Below are 18,391 nucleotides of genomic sequence, written 5' to 3' on the forward strand. Positions count from 1 at the left end.
TCTGTAGGGATGCTTCTAAACAGTATTTTAGGGGTCCTGAGGGGTACGTGGGGAAGCTTAATGCAGGAACTATACAAAAGCCATGGTGTTTTATCTTCAAGTCCACACCCCCACCACACACATTCATAATACACTCATACACACACACACACATACACACACACACCCCACTGCTACTCATAAACATAACCTTCCATCTTTGGCTTCTGTGGTTTCATTTTTCGTTTTATTTTAATTATTTGTTTACTTAGTTACTCAGGCTAGCCTCAGACTCCTTATATAGTGGAAACTGGCCTTCATTTTTCAAGTGCTAGGAATGCACACCCAGTTTGTGTTTTAGCTGTTAAACATCCTACTGGAAGCTAGAACTCAACTCAAATGCTCCCTTTACTGAAAGATGTGAGCAATTCAACGGGCTGGGATCCCTAGGGACGTCTCTCTCAGGACTCCAGTTCTCTGGAGATCCTGGAGAAAGGAGATTCCCACGCTGTAACTATTACCAACTGCCAGTCTCAACCTCTCAAAATTGTTTACAAAATGCTCTAAGATTGCCTAAGCATCTCTACATGACCCCGAGCGCCCATTTTACAAACCGGGAGGCCAAGGGGCTGGGAGCGTACGCTGCAGAAGTACAGGGCTCGCTCAGCACGCATGAGATGCTAGCACTACAAAAAGAAAAGGAAGCCGAGCAAAGGAAAAGAAAAGAAAATCTGGTAGCCTTGGCCGGGGACCCTGCACTCTGCTTCTCCAGCTCGCCTACCACAGACTGTTGGCAGCTCCGGGGCGGGGCTAGCGGGCGTGGGGCGTGGGCCAGTGGGGTCATGTGACTCCCGGCCCGGAAGTTCTTGAGTAGGAGACTCCACATCCCGGGTGACCCGGGTTGGAGCTGCTGGTTCAAGTGGTCTCTCGTGTCCACCACTATGGCCTGGACTAAGTACCAGTTGTTCCTGGCCGGGCTTATGCTGGTCACCGGCTCCATCAACACGCTTTCGGCAAAGTGAGTCTGGGTCAGGCCGGGAGGGACCTGCTGGGCCGGTGGGTGCTGACACCCGGCGCCCTGTCCCCCACCCTTCCGCTACTCTCCAACCCCACCAGCCCTCCACATTACCGAGAGTTCAGTCGCGCTGGTGTGGACGAAGGGGTGAGAGGCCGGGAGAAAGCGGGCATTTGAAGGCCACTTTGATTCGCGGTCACTTCTATCTCTGAGCCTCAGTTCCTCATCTTTGAACCAAAGGGTTGTTGGATCAATTTCTCCCGGCGGCCGGCGCTCTGGCGCTGCGGTCAGAGACTGAGAGACTTCCTGCAGGAGGCTGGGGTCCTGCCGGGGAAGCACCGGTGCTCTTGGAGTGGCCGAGCTGAAGGGATGGGCAAGCCAGGAGGAGATGGCCATAGGGTCGTTCATGGGGAAAGAAAGGGAGTAGACAGCATCTTGATGCTTAGTTGGGGCTCTTATGTGGGTGGCAGAGGTTTGGAGGCAGGAAAGAGAAAGGCCAGCTCCAAGTGGCTTGCTTGTTCACAGCATCAAATGCCCAGCTGGACTTTTTCCCTCCATAATCAGAGGGCACACCACGTCGTTGAACGTGGGAGAACTGAAAAAAAAAAAAAAATCAGTGTGTTAAACGCAGAGGTTTATGTGAGGCTGGGAGCCACTCTGGCTCTGCTTACAGTGAGAACACCTAACAGGTGCCATCAAGAGAGGCAGGTGATACAAACCAGTCCCAAAATGAAGCCACAAGGCTGACTGACCCAGAGGATCAAAAGAAAGTGTCTATCTGGAGAGAAGGCTCCTTAACCCAAACCAGAAAGGTAGCTGGGTATTTGCGCTCTGGTGTGTGGGAGTAAAGGTCTTCAGCTGGTTAGGAGCTAAGGCCCAGGCATCACAAAGCTGAGAAAGCTAATGTGGTCTCCTCCATTGTTGGCAGAAAGGCCTAACTTTAACTTGACAGTTGTTTGTCAGTTTATCTGCCTCAGGGCAAGGCCTTTCTTTATCTATTCGCATCCAAAATCCTCAGTGTGCTAGCATCATCTGTCCTTTGTCCAGTGTGCACATGGGCAGCAGCGAACAATGCCTCTCTCCAAGTCTAGCCTCAGTTTCTTACTGGGCCTGGCTAGGAAAGAAAGTTGGTGTGGCGGCTCCCAGTGAAAGGCCTTCAGGGTTGTGCTCTGACTTTCCTGGGCCTCTGTGCATTGAGAAGCTGGCTGTGAGCCTTGTGTAGCCATTTCATATTTACTTCTCGGGATTCTTGGATCTAACAACAAAGTCTGTCAATGCTGTGAAGTGCCCAGAAGAGACATGGGCACTCATCCGGGTGAGTATAAGGTACCTGCAGTGTGAGAGAGAAGAAGTGGCCGGGAGAAAGTCCCTGTGGAAGAGACACATGTGTGCACATGTGCTCCCTCCCTTCTCCTAAAGGAGGACACAATCTATACAACCCAGAATAGGACCTATGCAGTTCTTGGGCGTCTTGCAGTTCTGGGTGTCTTGTGATGAGATTCTCACACTAAACAAGGACTGCTCCTAATGTTGAGAGTTGCTAATGCCTGTCCAGGCTGCTGTCCCCAGGAAGAATCCAAATGGTCATTTACTGCTTAGATAAACCATGCTGACTCAGCCCTTTCTTTGAAAACCTCCAAACCGGTTAGGTAGGAAGCCAAGGAAGCCTCAGTCCCAGGAAACCCCACCCTTTGAGGCTGCTGGAGAGTCAGGAGGACTCCCCGTGAGTGTCTTAACCTTTGATCCTGTCCTTAGCCCATCACCTTTTGTGTGGCCTCTCAGGAGCCTCAGCCCCAAGTCCTGAGATGGGGCCCAGAGCTGGACTGTAAACATTGTTCTGAAGTAAACAGTGAGAAAGACACTCTGGGAGGAAAAAGGTTGGTGGGAGCAACAACTTTACCAGGATGGTATTGGCATTGCTGGCTAGTGGTTTCCACTAGGTACAGCCAGGGCAGCCAGTGCACAGCACCCAGGCCTACCAAGTTACAGGCCATCTACCTTGGCATTCTTTCACGTGATCTCGGAGAGGACAGTAGATAGATGGGCTCATCATTTCTAGATGGGAAACTGAGGCACAGAAAGGTTTAGTCACGTGCAGCTCAGTTCCCAAGTGATGACTTCCGTCTGAGTCCAAGTGTTCAACCCTAGAATCCATGCCCTAACCTCCAGTTAGGGCGGATACCACACCATTCATTTTGGAAGACTAGTTGGTTATCTATTTATCTTTTGAAACACTCTTTCACTGTTTAGTCCCTAGCTAAACAGTGGACCTTCCTGCCTTTACCTCCCAAGTAATGGGTTTGCAGCCATACACTACTAAGCCCATGGACATTTCCTTATTGTTATGAACAGAAATCATCCAGTCTGATCCCTACAATTTACAAAAGAAGTTGCTTTTTGTGGCTTGGCTTACTGATGTCAGGATTGGTACCCAGGCCTTGATGGCAGTCCCATCCTAGTCATTAGGACAGCCCTGAAGTCCTGGCTCTGTGGCCTTCCTATCTCCCCACTGTGTCTACAGTGGACAGTCCTATCAATGGCATCTTCTACTCCCACCCCTACCTTCAGGATACCCCCCGCCCCTTATGGGACTAGACAGCAAGCCTCACCCAAGTCAGGGAATCCTGTCTGTCTTCCCACTTGCTCATCTTAAGAGTCTCTGGCAGACCTGGGCAGTTATCTCCCTTGTAAGGAGCTCATTGCTGCCTTTCCCAGAGTCCCCAGGGAGACTGGCGACCTCAGATGAGGAAGCTCTCTTCTGCCCAGTCAGCCTGCCTTAGAAGACCACAGAGAGCTATCACATGCCCACAGGGAGAAAAGCCCACACTGTAGCCTTGAATAATCCTACACCAAGCAAGCAGGCTAAGGTCCCCTCCCTGGCAAGTTCTGCTTCTCCTTTCAGTGGCTGTTTCCTCATGCCCTCACTTCTGCTGACCTTGAGCCAGCATGTCTGCCTGATTCAGTGCCAATGGCCGGTCTCATTTCAGAGCCTCGCTGTCCAGATGCAACTAAGGTTCTCCACGAGAAGAACCAAAGTCAAGCAGACCCTCCAAGCTCCCTCCTAAGCTCCTGAGGCCCCACCCCCAGCTCCTAGGCATTGAAGAGCCTACCAGCCAGGGAGGGTTTGTGAGCCTGACTTGCCTCCACCTGTGGCCATGAGACCCTGTGTGGCATCACCAGGTCTCTGTTAGAGAAGCTCCCTCTGTCTCTTCAGCACCTACCCTTTGGGTTCTATGAACAGCTTGGCCTTGTTGCTTCAGTGTGGCGACAGGCCCAGCTTGGGAGAGCCTGTCAGGAGGTCGGTGCAGTGGAATGGAGAGAGCATCAGATTTGGAAGCTGTGTGATGAGAATCTCTGCCCTGTTCCCCCACAAAACTACAGGAAGGTCTTCTTATCAACAGCAGTGAGAGGGCTCACCAACCATGTATCCTCTCCTGGGGAAACCACGGCCTTCTAAAGACCTCTGGATGAGACAGAGAAACTGTCTCACTGTTGGACAACCTGTGCATGCAGGAGGAAGTGGCACCAATTAAGAAGTGACAGGAGGGGCTGGTGAGATGGCTCAGTGGGTAAGAGCACCCGACTGCTCTTCCAAAGGTCCAGAGTTCAAATCCCAGCAACCACATGGTGGCTAACAACCATCCGTAACGAGATCTGGCGCCCTCTTCTGGAGTGTCTGAAGACAGCTACAGTGTACTTACATATAATAAATAAATAAATAAATCTTTAAAAAAAAAAAAAAAAGTGACAGGAGATTTCAGACATTTCTTCAGTTTCTGTCACTCCCGGGTGCACAACTTCTACAATGCTGAGCTTTGAGTGTGGACAAGAAAAGCCTCCTACAAGTGACTCACTGCCCAACAGTTAGTCACCCCACAGCCTGCCTGCTGACATTCCAGGAACCCTGAGAGAAGCTGGCCTCTGCCAGCTAAGGGTGTCCCCTCCTAGAGCTTCACATTAAGGTATCTAGAGAAAATGGAGGCCCATTTGCAGCTGGCTCTCTCCTCACCTCAGGAGGAATAGTCTAGAGTAAGAAGGTTGGGAAAAGTTGAAGGGTGAGGGCATAGAAACTGCACGTTAGCATTTCCAGTTCCAGCCCTGGCTACCAGCCCTGTTGTATATTGTCAGTCCTGTGGCTCATCTTGAACCTTAGATATCTCCATCTGTCAAATAAGGGTTTTTGCAGGATGCTAGCCAAGTTTCTTTTAGTTCCACATGTCATGGCTATGGGACTTCAGAGACACCACGCAGAACCCCTTTACCCTCATCTGTCTCAGGTAGCAGTGGATATCCAGAGACTGTGTGTTTTGTGCTTTAGAAAAAAGACTTAAGAGCCAAGGATATGCTTGATAGAAGCATGGTATGGTGAGGTGGGAGGGGTGCCTCTTTGGGCCATGCCCAGGCATCTCTTTCCCCCTGAGGAACCAACCATATGACACATGTATAGTGTAAAGTAGAGTTTATTTAGGACATGGGGAGGGGAGTTGGAAGGGAGGAGGAGAGGAGAGAGGGAGAAAGGGGTCAGAGAGAGAAGAGAGTCAGAGAATAAGGAAGTAAGAGAGCAAGGAGGGGGCAAAGAGCCCATTTTAGAGTAAGCCAGGCCTACCTGGCTATTGCCAGGTAACTTGGGGCGGAGCCTAGAACGAATGCTAACAGCTGCTGCAGGAACTTGTAAGCCAAAGCCCAGTGAAATCACACTGAGCCACCAGGGGAAGGTGGTTCTGGCTGCCTGGGAGTGGGAAAGGAAAAGGTCACAGGTGAGCGTCCTGAACTCCCCAGAGGTCTGGTGTGTAGGGCTTGGATTATCGACTGCTGTTGACACCTGTCAGCATTGGCCTGGGAATCTCTGGAACCCATCTGGTTCCAGATGTGTGTGACTGATAGTAAACTGCAGCGGGGCTTGACCACAGGTGTGCACGTTGTCAACTGGGAAAACCCAAACTTCTCTGCATCCTTCCTGAGCCTGGGACGCCCTCTGAAAATGGCAGTTCTTATAAGGCTTAATGAGAGCACCTCCTCTGTCTCAGGTGGCAGTGCAGTGTGCGCTGCACAGACCTGGCACTGACGGTGCTCAAAGAGGTGCCTGTTACAAACTCCAGCAGAGGCAAGTAGCTCTGTGTGAGTTCGAGACCAGCCTGGTCCTCATTGTGAGTTTTAGCCAGCCAGGGCTACATACTGAGACCCTGTCTCAAAGGGAAAAAAAAGTCTTTTGCGCTAGGGAGTTGTTGGGGAGGCAGGGCCAGGCATCAAAGTGCCATCTGACTTTAAGGGTCACAGCTGTCATCCTCAGACACTTTGAGGATGGATTTGGGATCTTGTCTGTGAAACATGCCAAGACCCCTACTCTTGTCTCCTCTCAGGCCTGAAGACATGCACTGGGCTGGTAGTTGACACTTGGTCCCTTGGTTGGATAGGTTCTTAGATACAAAGAGATCCCATTTCTCTAGTCGGAAGCCAGCCAAGCAATACCTGTCCAGACAAACCAGGCCTACCTTGTAGAGAAAGCCTAACCACTCTTAAGGAGAAAGTCTCAAGTGGGCAGGCAGCCAGCTAACTCCCCACAAGACAAGCCCATACTATTCCTGTTGCATCATCAGGGGCCACCTCAGACCTGTGGGAAATCAATCTCACGGACACTGGCCTGGGGCCAGAGCACCTATCACATTCACAGGCTAGGATCTGGAAGGCTCAGTCACTCAGCAGAACATCGGGGTGTGCAGGGAGCAGCAGGTGGAAAGTGTGGAAGGACCTCTCCTAAACTGGTTCAGACCTCAGCGAGTGTGGGGCCAGAGTGAGCATTAGATGTCCGCTGCACAAGCAGCACAGGGTGCGTCTGGGTAACGGCCACACTGCTAGATCCAGGTCTAGAGGGTCTTCTTAAATGTCAGTCTGTGATCTAAAGGTATAGCACCAGGATGAGAAAATACTTCCATTTTGTGTTTGAGCGGCAACAATTGAAAATGAGGGTATAGCTGCCTGAAGTGTTCTGCCAAGGGTTCTGGGCTGAATGGGGCCCAGCCCACTGGTCTCTGTCTATGGTGGTACTCATTGGCATGTTACACCCTAACAAGTACCACATGCATTAGGGCTGTGAAGTAGCCAATGATCCTTCTAGCGCCCCTCTAGACCAGAGACTTGGGTGGTTGGTTGGCTGGATAGTTGGTTGGCTGGCTGGCTGACTGGTTGGTTAGTTGGTTGGTGGCAGGTCTCTACACATAGTCCAAGCTAGCCTCAAACTCACCATGTAGCTCAGACTGATCTTGAGTTCACATCAGGCTTGGCCTCTTTAATGCTAAGCTCACAGATGTGTGACCTCATGCCCAGATGACCAAAGACTCTTGACACATTTTGTCTACTGGTCCCTTCAACAATCCAAAGATTTCAAAAGACGCCAAACAAGTTACAATAAAATTATTAGACATTAGAGAACTTTGGCAACTTTGCTGCCAGTCTTAGTACATGCCTATAATCTCAGCACTCAGGAACCTGAGGCAGGAGGATTTCAAATTCAAGCCTAGACTACATATTGAGACCTTTTCTCAGGGAAAAGAAAAGGGGGAGGGGGAACCTCTTTTTTAACCATGTGTGTGTTTAATACACTAAATCTTACGTGGTGGCTTTAATTTTATTTTGAGGAATAATTGAATGTAACCTGTTTCATATGAACAACACTGATGTAAAAACATCTGGTTTCTACAAGTTGTGGAAGCACAGGTCCTGTGTGACTATGTCCATACGTTGATGAAATATATCTTAAAACCCCTCACAGGCTGGTGAGATGGCTCAGTGGTTAAGAGCACTGACTTCTCTTCCAGAGTTCCTGAGTTCAAATCCCAGCAACCACATGGTGGCTCACAACCATCTGTAATGAGACCTGACGCCCTCTTCTGGAGTGTCTGAAAACAGCTACAGTGTACTTATAATAATAAATAAATAAATCTTAAAAAAATAAAAACCCCTCACCCTGGAGACAGGCTCCTCTGAAGAGCAGTGTCATCGGGCTGACTGCGAGTCCAGCCACGTGGAACAGTCCGCCAAGCTGCCAGTCTGACCGTCCCTCTGTCTGCTGCAGGTGGGCCGACAACTTCGTAGCTGAGGGCTGTGGAGGAAGCCAGGAGCACAGCTTCAAACATCCCTTCGTCCAGGTACCAGCATTGCCTTCTTGCCCATCCCCCAGGCTTTATCCAGGCACCCCTACAGCTGGTCTCTTCCTGACCTAGGGATGAAGCTACCCTGGTTCCCCAAAATCTGTGCACCTCTCTGCTCTCCCGAATAGAACAGAGTCTGGAGAGCGCCCTTGGCAGGGCACAGTCTGTGGGAGGTCTGCATGAGTCCTGATGAATGGTCCCGCTGTCACCAAGTAACCTCTGGACACATGGCAGCACTAGCTCCAGTGAGAAGAGTGCCCTTGTACATCTCCCCTGAGCACAGGACTTGACGGGCGTGGGGACAATGAAAGACAACCTGTTTCTGGACTGAGGTGGAAGACTCAGGGTTATTCCCCAGCGTGGCCATCGGCTTCTGTGAGCCTTTGAAGTGTCTGAGTCTGTTTCTATATCTGGATTGGAAAGGGTCTGCCTGATTGGTTGATTTTACGCTGTGCCACACCCCATAGAGTGTCCAGGGAGATGTTCTGGATCCCCCCGTGACAGGCCTAGTGGCCTGGCTGGTCTCCCACAGCTGCTCTGCCATTGCCTATTTGATGTTTCGGGGTTCTAGGTAAGCTCTTGTCTAATGTGCAGTTATATTAAAACAAAAGACAGTACCACTAAGGGTGACCCCAAGAGCTTCAGCGAGGTTTCCTTGTGCCTTGTTCCTGCAGGCAGTGGGCATGTTCCTGGGAGAGTTCTCCTGCCTTGCTGCCTTCTACCTGCTCAAATGCCAAGGCAGAAGACAGTCAGCCTCCAGTGTAGAGCCCCAGCAGCCCTTCAACACCCTGCTTTTCCTGCCCCCAGCCCTGTGTGACATGACTGGGACCAGCATCATGTACGTGGGTAAGTAAGTAACCTAGCCAGCGAGGCCATGCTTATGGGACTACTGTGCTGTGAGTATGTGCCGTGAGTCAGCATTGTCTGAGACACCCTACTGCTTCTCCACAGAACTCAGCTGTGCTTCTCCAAAACTCAGTAATGGCAAGCTCATCTTGTTCCTACTCCCTAGGGACATCTCGGTGGCAGCCAGCCTTTGCCCTTAACAGCTAATAATCAGGTCTCTTCTTTGCTAGCCCTGAACATGACCAGTGCCTCAAGCTTTCAGATGCTGCGGGGTGCAGTGATCATCTTCACAGGCCTGTTCTCAGTGGCCTTCCTGGACCGGAGGCTGGCACCAAGCCAGTGGCTGGGCATCCTGATCACTATTGCGGGACTGGTGGTAGTTGGCCTGGCTGACCTCCTGAGCAAACATGACAGCCAACACAAGCTCAGTGAAGTCATCACAGGTAAGGCAGCTGCTCCTCCTGTCCCCTCCCCTCTGGAAGCCTACAGAAAGTTATCCCACAGGTTCACCCAGGCTCTGCCATCCATGTGTCCTGGGTTGGGTTATATACCTGCTCCTGATGGGTAGAAGTGTGAGGGAGACGAGAAGAAAGTGACTAGACCAAGGAAGAGAGACAGACAAGCAGCATGAGAGGCTGCCTAGTCCTGTGGCTCACTCACAAACACAAACTGCTGGTTTGGAGTGGAACAGAAGGACCAATTACTGACACACTCCTAGCCCCAAGCATTTCTCAGGACAGTAACCCAGACCCAACAGGAACCACTGCAGCCCACTGTACACTGACGTGACCACCTGAGCCACTCAGGTTCACTTATAAACCTGAATGTCTTGTCTCCAGCCTGTTGCTCTCTGAAGGACCCACCTAGCATAGGTGTGGCTCTCAGACCAAGGCAGGTCTCTGGACCTTCCAGAAGCACAGGCCTGCTTGCTGTCCTAGCCTCAAGGCCAGGAAGTCAGGACTCATGGTCAGCCCTGGAAAACCAGGAAGCTGACTTGCTGTTCTGTCTCTGGACTCTCCTGTCACCACCCCCAACCCTGGTTCCAGGGTGCCCTGCTTGACTGGAGCTCCTTTCCTCAGGTGACTTGTTGATCATCATGGCCCAGATCATCATTGCCATCCAGATGGTGCTAGAGGAGAAGTTTGTCTACAAACACAACATCCACCCACTCCAGGCAGTGGGCATCGAGGGTGCGTGTGGGCATGGACCTGGAGCAGTAGGTAGAGGGAGTGGTCTACTGGGACAGTGTGTGCTGTGAAACTCATAAAAGCAGGATACAGAGTGGGCTGGGGACTTGATAGAGTAAGCCTGTATTCCCCAGAGGGACATGGGCCAGAAGGAAACAAGAAAGATATACACTTCCTCTAGAGGGAGCGACAGCCAGGAAGGGGCCAGACAGTGCACCCGAGCTTGGACCAGTTATACACGGAACCTCACTGCTGAGCAGTTGAGTCTCTTGGAGCCACAGCTCCCGACATCCTGACAGGGCACAGTGGCTTGAGTTGCTAGCCGTGGGTTTGGAAACCAGTGAGTTGTCATTTGAGTGACATCGAGGCAGAGGGACAGATCCTGAGAGTAGACAACAGGAACCTAACAAAGACAGTGTTCAGAGATGAGAGCGCCAGTGGGCCATGCTGGGAGGCCAGGCAGGGTGAGAATGTGATGCACGTGTCTGCTTCCCCCAGGTTTCTTCGGCTTCGTGATCCTCTCGCTGCTGCTTGTGCCTATGTTCTACATCCCCACGGCCTCCTTTAGTGGAAACCCTCGAGGGGTGCTGGAAGACGCACTGGATGCCTTCTGCCAGGTGGGCCGACAACCCCTGATTGCCCTGGCTCTGCTGGGCAACATCAGCAGCATTGCCTTCTTCAACTTTTCGGGCATCAGCGTCACCAAGGAACTGAGTGCCACCACCCGCATGGTGCTAGACACCCTGCGCACCATAGTCATCTGGGCCTTTACCCTCGCACTGGGCTGGGAGATCTTCTATCCATTGCAGATCCTCGGTTTCCTCATCCTCCTTATGGGCACCGCCCTCTACAATGGGCTGCACCGAGCACTGCTAGCCTGCCTGTCCAGACGATGGCGACTCCCTACCCAGGAGGGAGAGCAGGAGAGACTGCTAGGTGACGACAGTCGGACTCCCATCAATGAAGCCAGCTGAGCCCACAGTGAGATCTCTGCTGCCACCAGATGGCTGAGGCCATGCAGACTGGTGGGCTGTGGGTGCCCACCCATCCCTACTGACCCCTCTGTGCGGCCACTGCCAGAGAGGATGGGAGGATACCAGGTCCTGCTTTAATCCTGAGGCCTGAAATATTGGGACCCAGCCCCCACAGGCCCAGAGATGGCAACCACTCTCAGCCTCCAGTTCTGCTGCACTAGAACAAAATTATGAGCTTGAATGGCAAGAATTCACAACCCTGGTATTTCTGTTATACACTAACTTGTCATGGTAGATTATCTAGCCTATGAACCATAAGCTACAAAGAAGTCGGTGAACAGGTTCAAATCAGAACTAAGAGACTATTCTGCAGCGGTGGAAGATACTCCTGAAGCCTGTCAAAAAACCTAGTTTCCGGCCCAGCCGTGGCTGGTGTGTGCACCAGGTCTGACTGCTCTGCAGCACGGGTGTGCATAATGTGTCTTTGGTGCCTTGCAGCCCCAGCATCCTGTGGCCTCTGATTGTCACTAGCCTGAGAAAAGAGCAGCACACCTGTCCCCCTCCTCCCCATGGGGGGGGGGGGGGGCGCTCTTTGGTATTTTTGTTTTTAGCTTGGTTTTTGCCATTACATGTCCCTGACTGTCCTGAAACTCATGGTGTAGACCAGGCTAACCTCAAATTTAGCTTCTACTTCCTCAGTGCTGGAATTAAAGGTGTGCATCACCACGCCCAACACCTCCTTGAAGTTTTGACTTCCTTGTTCTTCATACCCTAAGGCCCCTCTGCCTGGGAAAGACAAAGGGAGATTCCAGGCAGCCCAGGAAATGGATTCAGGAGCTTGTTTGTTTTTGGTTTGGTTTGTTTGGTTTGCTTTGTTTTGTTTGAAGCAAAAGTCTTACTGTGTGGTACCAACATTCAACTTCCTCTGTGGCCCAGAGCTGGCCTCAAACTCAGCCTTCCTGCCCAAGTACTGAGACTATAGGAAGGTACCAACCCGCCAACAGAGCTTCTTCCATTCTCAAGGAGACTGAAGCCTTGTTTGACAAGAGGGCTCTGTGCTTACTGCCAGCTTGGGCCAAAAACCTGAGAGGCCCCTGATACAGGCAGCTGCATAATTCTGTATTAGAGGAACACAGAACCCGTGTGGCCCCGCTCCCAGGAATCCGGACCCATAGCATCCACAGGATGACAGACTTAGCAGGTGTCTTCCTCACTGGGTAATCTGGCATCCCCAGCATTAGGTTAAATGCTTCACCCTCACTCCCTCTCATGATGTCTGCAGAGGCAAGTGCAGAGGGAAAAACCGTGGTGCTCCCAGAAGGTGAGGAGTGCACACACAGCCAGTATCCCACCCAGCAGGTGTGACAAATTCCACTACTATGCAGATCTCTGTGGGCCTTTGGGGTGGATTTCTAGGGCTGAGCTAAAGACCTAACACACTATTACCCTGAATAGAAGAAATGCAGCCGGAAGGAGCCTTGGGGCCCTGGCAGCCCTTAATCACAGCATTGCTATGAGAATGGCTGAGTGGCCACTCACTAGTAAAACACTAACAGCCTTCTTTGCGAGGGGAAGGGGCTCTTGATGAGCTAAGCCCTCAGTTTAATTTGATTCCAAAAGATTCTAAAGGTATGTCAAGGAAGGAACTCTTCAATTCCATTAGTTCTGAGTCCCCGAGACCCAAGCTTCTCTGGACTACAGTCTGTCACAGGGAGAAGTAAATGTGCCTCTTGAGGTGACAGAGACAGTGTGGCAGCTGGCTTGTACAAAAATAAAAACTGAGGCCCTACAGTGTTGTTTTGGAGTTTATTTTTTTAAACGAAATGAAAAATTGGCAATATTAGACATTTTTTAAATGAAAGAAAACAGGCCTGAGAGTATCAACTAGAAAAAATGTTGAGTGTCAAAAGCACAAAGGTCATTTACTCCTTCCAGTGAAGCCCCTATAGCCCAGGAGCATGGAGATGCAGCGCAGGTAAAAGCATCTGTCTCGTGTAGCTAACTGGGTTCCTGAGTGGGAGGCTGGAGCTGTATGGAAGGAAACTGCGAGAGGAAATAACGGAGGCCAAGACATGTTTCTGTTCAAGGCCCCCAAGTTTACTAAGAGTCTGTGCTTATAAAGAGGGGAGGCCTGCCGGGAGGTGGTGGCGCACGCCTTTAATCCCAGCACTCAGGAGGCAGAGGCAGGCAGATTTCTGAGCTCGAGGCCAGCCTGGTCTACAAAGTGAGTTCCAGGACAGCCAGGGCTATAAAGAGAAACCCTGTCTGGGGTGGGTAGGGAAGAGGGGAGGCCCATCCCCCCCCCCTCCGCGGACAATCCATTCTTGGTGCCTGTTGCCAGCCTGTAGGTAATCTGCTGGATGCTGTCTCCGGAATATCTCAAGGGCCTCTCAGCAGGTAGCAGTGTCTTGGAGAAGAGCAGCAGCAGCTGGTGACAGAACAATAGAGCCATCTAAGTCAGAAGGCTCCACCCCAGGTGGTCTCATTCTCAGAGGCAGCAAGGTCAAAGCCAGCCTACTCAAGGCTGGGGGAGGCTATAGCCTCTTAAGCCTGAACCCTCAGTGGGAGGAGCAAACTAAGTCCTGACTTTGTCCACTGACCTTCACATGCATGCACCCACATTCACACACATGCATGCACCCAGTGACCTTCACATGCATGCACCCACTGACCTTCACATGCATGCACCCACATTCACACACATGCATACACAGATGATAATAACCATTCAAAAAGTCCTGAAAGAGCTCCCCCAGGGCACAGCCTATTACAATGCCAGATGCCCTGGTTCCTTGCCCATCCAGTTCTGCCACAGATGGAGAGACCACAGCTGGTAGACAGAATCTCACCTGCCATTGGCTGTCCTTCTTGTGGTAAAGAGGCATGTATCACCATGCCCATCTGCCAACATCCTCTCAAAACCCAAGATCAGCAGGAGACTCTGAAATCTTAGAAGTCCAGTTACCATTCTTGAACATTTGTGTGGGGGGGGAGGCGGGGGTGAGATGGGGGTTTTCTATGTAACAGTCCTGGCTGTCCTGGGACCTAGGACTTGATGTGTAGACCAGGCTAGCCTCCAAGTCACAGAGATCTTTCTGCTTCTAGAGTACTGGGATTAAAGGTGTGCCACTGAAAGACCTCCATGGGGATACCTCCACCCGCGTCACGAGGTAGCACACACCCAAAGAATCATGAGAGACTGTCTTGATGCAAACACATGAGGTAGTTTAATGATGGAGCTCCGGGCCCACACGTGTCTCATACAGGAGACAGAGGTGTCGACCATGAGGCTCAAAAGTTAGGGGTTTATATAGGAAAAGAGTGGGGGTAGGGGAAGAGTTGCTTCACACAATTGGACAGTTTAAACATCAGCAAACTGTACGTGCAGATCGAGGTAACAGCAGAGCGGGCCAGTCCGGACATTCTTGTATGTCTTCCCTATCTTTATGGCTAGTTGTTTCCTGGGATGACTTTACAGCCTTTGTTCTTTGCTCTAGGCCCAAAAAGCCCTCTTAACTAGCAAGCTGCATGAGTCATGGACCTTGAATTTTAATTTTCTTTCACTGCCACCACCCAGCTTGAACATTGAACACTTTTTTAGACATGGGAAAACTGAGTTCTGGGGCAATGCCACTGTGGCTCTCCCGCTCTTAATCCTGGCATTGTTCATGGGAATGGCTTAGTGGCAGCTCAATAATAAATAAAACACTAACATCCTTAGTGTTCAGGGTTTGGGGGGCAGTGACCTATACAAGATCATAATTCACTTTTTTTTTTTTTTTTTTTTTTTTTGGTTTTTCGAGACAGGGTTTCTCTGTATAGGGCTGTCCTGGAACTCACTTTGTAGACCAGGCTGGCCTCGAACTCAGAAATCCGCCTGCCTCTGCCTCCCGAGTGCTGGGATTAAAGGCGTGCGCCACCACGCCCGGCTCATAATTCACTTTTGAAAGCTGTCTTAATTCAAGAGCAAGCATGAGCACTGAGCTCTGTTCTGTACTGCTGCTATTTATGATTTATGTAGTGCCATATTCTTTGCCATAAGATAAAACTGATAACCCATAAATGAGGACACATGCTCTTTTGTAGTTTTATGTGTTCCTTGCTCCCCACAGATGCACCCACCTGCTGGGCTTGTGAAGGGCTTCTCTCGTCTGGGGAGGCTCATGCTCAGCCTCATGGGCATCCTGGGTGTTAAGAGTTCATCCATAGCCTAAGGATCACCAAGATGTTCCACCACAGCTCCTCTGCCTGAGCTCCCCCAAGGAGCTGCAGCAAAGGCTGCAGTGTCCCTGCCCTCCTCCTGTGGGCGTGTCCTCTCGGTACTGCCAGTGGAATCCTCTGTAATCACTCCAGGATCCAAAGCAAATATTCCTTTCAGCCTGATCTCAACAAGGGAGATATGTAGCCATCAAGTTTAAAGTAGTTTCCCTTCAGAAGTGATAGAGGAGGGAGCAGTGGGTGTCAGGGTAGAAAGGGCTGAGGGCCATAGTACAGCTTGCTGCTGTAGGAGGCAGAAAGGCATTGTTTTTAGAGTGTATTTGTCTTCAACATATTGGTCCCAAATGTACCTCCACTTTGAGCCACATGGGCAGAAAGGGGCAGAACCATCTTTAGTGAACCTCATCTCCTTTTAAAATGTATGTGGATGTATGCATATGCATGTTCAAGTACATGTGTATAAGCAGGTGTGTGTACATGTTTTTGCATATGCATGTAGAAGCTACAAGACAACTTTAAGGAATACTGTCCCCAGCTTATACCAGTAGTACTAGAGCAGAGTAAACAGGATGTGTGGGACTGAGTTCTGCACAAACGATGGGCACGGCTGGTGGGGAGGTAGAACACGCTATCTGATGTCTGCTTTTGAGTGCTGGGCTTCAGGGAAGCGCTGAGACACCCATCAGGGGTGGGAAAATGCAGTCTGAGATGTAGGAAGCCGAAGCTGGGGTTCCCATACCCCTGGACATCTAGTTGCTGCTTGAGTGCTTCACAGAGGAGTCAGGAAGAAAGGATTGAGGTCCACAAGCCTGCGATGAGGCCAGGACCTTTGGGGCCCCTGAGCACAGCTTGCTATAGGTTGTCTTGGGGCGCAGATGGACCTTAACAGCAGATTTAGCCTGCAGCTCTGTAAGCAAAGGCCTTCTCTATGCTCCTCCACAGCGGTTTCTATAGTAGATACAGTCCTTGGTTCCAAACTGTTTATTAGTTGTTCATCATGGAAAATAGATGTGTATCAACTTCTCAGGGTGGACCACGGATTAAAAACCTTTTGCCGGCAGGAATGTCCAGGGAGAGAAGCTTATTGGCTAAATCCTTGGGGCCTATAGATACCTCATTAGCATGGAGAACTCAGTTTTGGGCTACATGATGGCCAGATGAGGAAACATGGCACGTGTTCCAGGCCAGGAAGCTGGCAGGAAGCTGGAGGCACCTACCATCTCAGGTGTGTACCCGAGTTTCGGGGGTCTCGGACTCACTCTCACTTTGTCTTACCAAGTTCCCTGGCTCAGTCCATTGTCCCCACAGGGATTTATTAATAGAAAGGAAAGCCATAGCCCAAGATGGTCTTTAAGAAGGAAATGCAACTTCTGAGTCATTGAACTCTATCCCAGTAATGGAAAAGGGTCACTACCTGGACTGTGCAAGAGCAAAACTACCGTTTATGGCAGGCAAGAGAGTCTCCAAAGTCACAGAGCCAGCAAACAGGAGGCTAGGATCCAAGCTTACAGAAAAGCTTGTGTAAGGCCCACACTCAAGCCATGCCCCTGAGCCAATGAGAGTCCAGGTGAGGACTGTGGGTTCTGATCATGAAAGTGGCCCTAAAGTTGGCTGTGTGGGTATGTTGGAAACTGAACCCAAGAAGCCTCGTGCTTGCTAGGCAAGCCCTCCACCAGTGATCTATATCGCTGTCTCTCTTTTTACTTTTGATTTTGATGCAGGGTCTTTCAAAGTTGCCCAGACCAGCCTTGGGCTTGCCTTGTAGCTTAGACAATCCTTACATTTTAGGTCTGTTTCCTCAGCCTCCCAAGTAGGTGAGATGACAGGTCATGACCACCATGCCCATCAGGATTGACATTTCTCAAGCCAGATCTCTATTGAATTATGTAGAAAATGTAGAAGAACAGCAGGAACAGGAGGAGGAACAGGAGGAGGAAGAAGAGGAAGAGGAGGGGGGGAGAATTCAAGCTGAGTGTGGGGGCCCTCAATTGCATAGCTCCCTGAGTCAGGTGAACACTTCTCTTCTCCCTCCCTCTCTCCCCACTTCCCACTGTATTGCTCAAGCCAGACTGTATCTCTTCTGATTAGCACAAGCAACCTCCTGGTGGTTCCCAACTCCCAGGGCACCATGTTAGTACCAAATCAGCCAAGCACATCCTAGGCCAGAATGATCTTCCTGTCTGACTCCAGAGTAGCCAGGGCCTCAGATGTGTGCACTTGCGCCATCTCACTCTTCAGTAAAGAAAGCTCCACAAGAAGCAATGGTGTGGTGACAGAGGGTAGAGGCCATTGCTAGGTACTGGGTTCAAATCCCGACTCACCTACTCATTCCTATGACAAAACAAAAACAAAAACAAAAACAAAAAACAGGGTTAGACCAAGGCCAGGGTCAGGGTTAGGGTCTGACCCTGACCCTGGTCTAACCCTAATCCTGAGTCTCTTGTCTGACATGCTGGCACAACTAATTTCTCCCCTTTCTTTCTCCTATGCCGAACTTCCCTGTTGGTTTTGAGGGTTTCTTTTTTGTTTGTTTGTTTGTTTGTTTGTTTGTTTTTTGTTTTTCGAGACAGGGTTTCTCTGTGTAGCTCTGGCTGTCCTGGAACTCACTCTGTAGACCAGGCTAGCCTCGAACTCAGAAATCATCCACCTGCCTCTGCCTCCCGAGTGCTGGGATTAAAGGCATGTGCCACCACGCCCGGCTGCTGAGGGTTTCTATGATCTACATGTTACAACTCTTGTTCCAGTCAACTCGTCTAGAGCTCAGAGACATCTAGTGTTCAACGTGACTTCTTCAGCCCAATATGTTTTTATTCGATATATTTTTAAAATACATCAATATATGGCATGTGGGACCGTGTTACCAGACAGACATAAGAACTAGAATGGTTGAGTGAGCTCAGATCCCAGGAATCTGAGAGATCGCAGGCTGGTAGGAGTGGAGCCACGCCTACCTGCTCTGGAACACATAGCCATGATACCCCACTGAAGACCCCGGGCACTGAGTCACACAGCACAACAACATCT

General features: G+C 50.6%; 1 protein-coding gene across 2 annotated transcripts; it reads left to right on the forward strand.

The window, feature by feature from the left end:
- The first annotated feature begins 841 nt into the window (after positions 1–841).
- Positions 842–11,889, forward strand: Slc35f6 (solute carrier family 35 member F6). 2 transcript variants are annotated; one of them, XM_021163684.3, is made up of 6 exons: positions 842–997; positions 8,067–8,139; positions 8,817–8,988; positions 9,219–9,431; positions 10,068–10,178; positions 10,674–11,889. In XM_021163684.3, exons 1-6 carry the CDS (start codon positions 921–923, stop codon positions 11,147–11,149), a joined length of 1,122 nt encoding a protein of 373 aa, XP_021019343.1. In that variant the 5' UTR covers positions 842–920; the 3' UTR covers positions 11,150–11,889. The 2 variants fall into 2 exon arrangements, with proteins under 2 accessions (XP_021019343.1, XP_029333707.1); XM_029477847.2 differs by lacking the exon at positions 842–997 and adding an exon at positions 8,610–8,713.
- The last annotated feature ends 6,502 nt before the right edge of the window (positions 11,890–18,391 follow it).

This window comes from Mus caroli, unplaced genomic scaffold (genome assembly GCF_978045245.1).
Source record: "Mus caroli unplaced genomic scaffold, Mus_caroli_1 scaffold_4, whole genome shotgun sequence".
Taxonomy (NCBI): domain Eukaryota; kingdom Metazoa; phylum Chordata; class Mammalia; order Rodentia; family Muridae; genus Mus; species Mus caroli.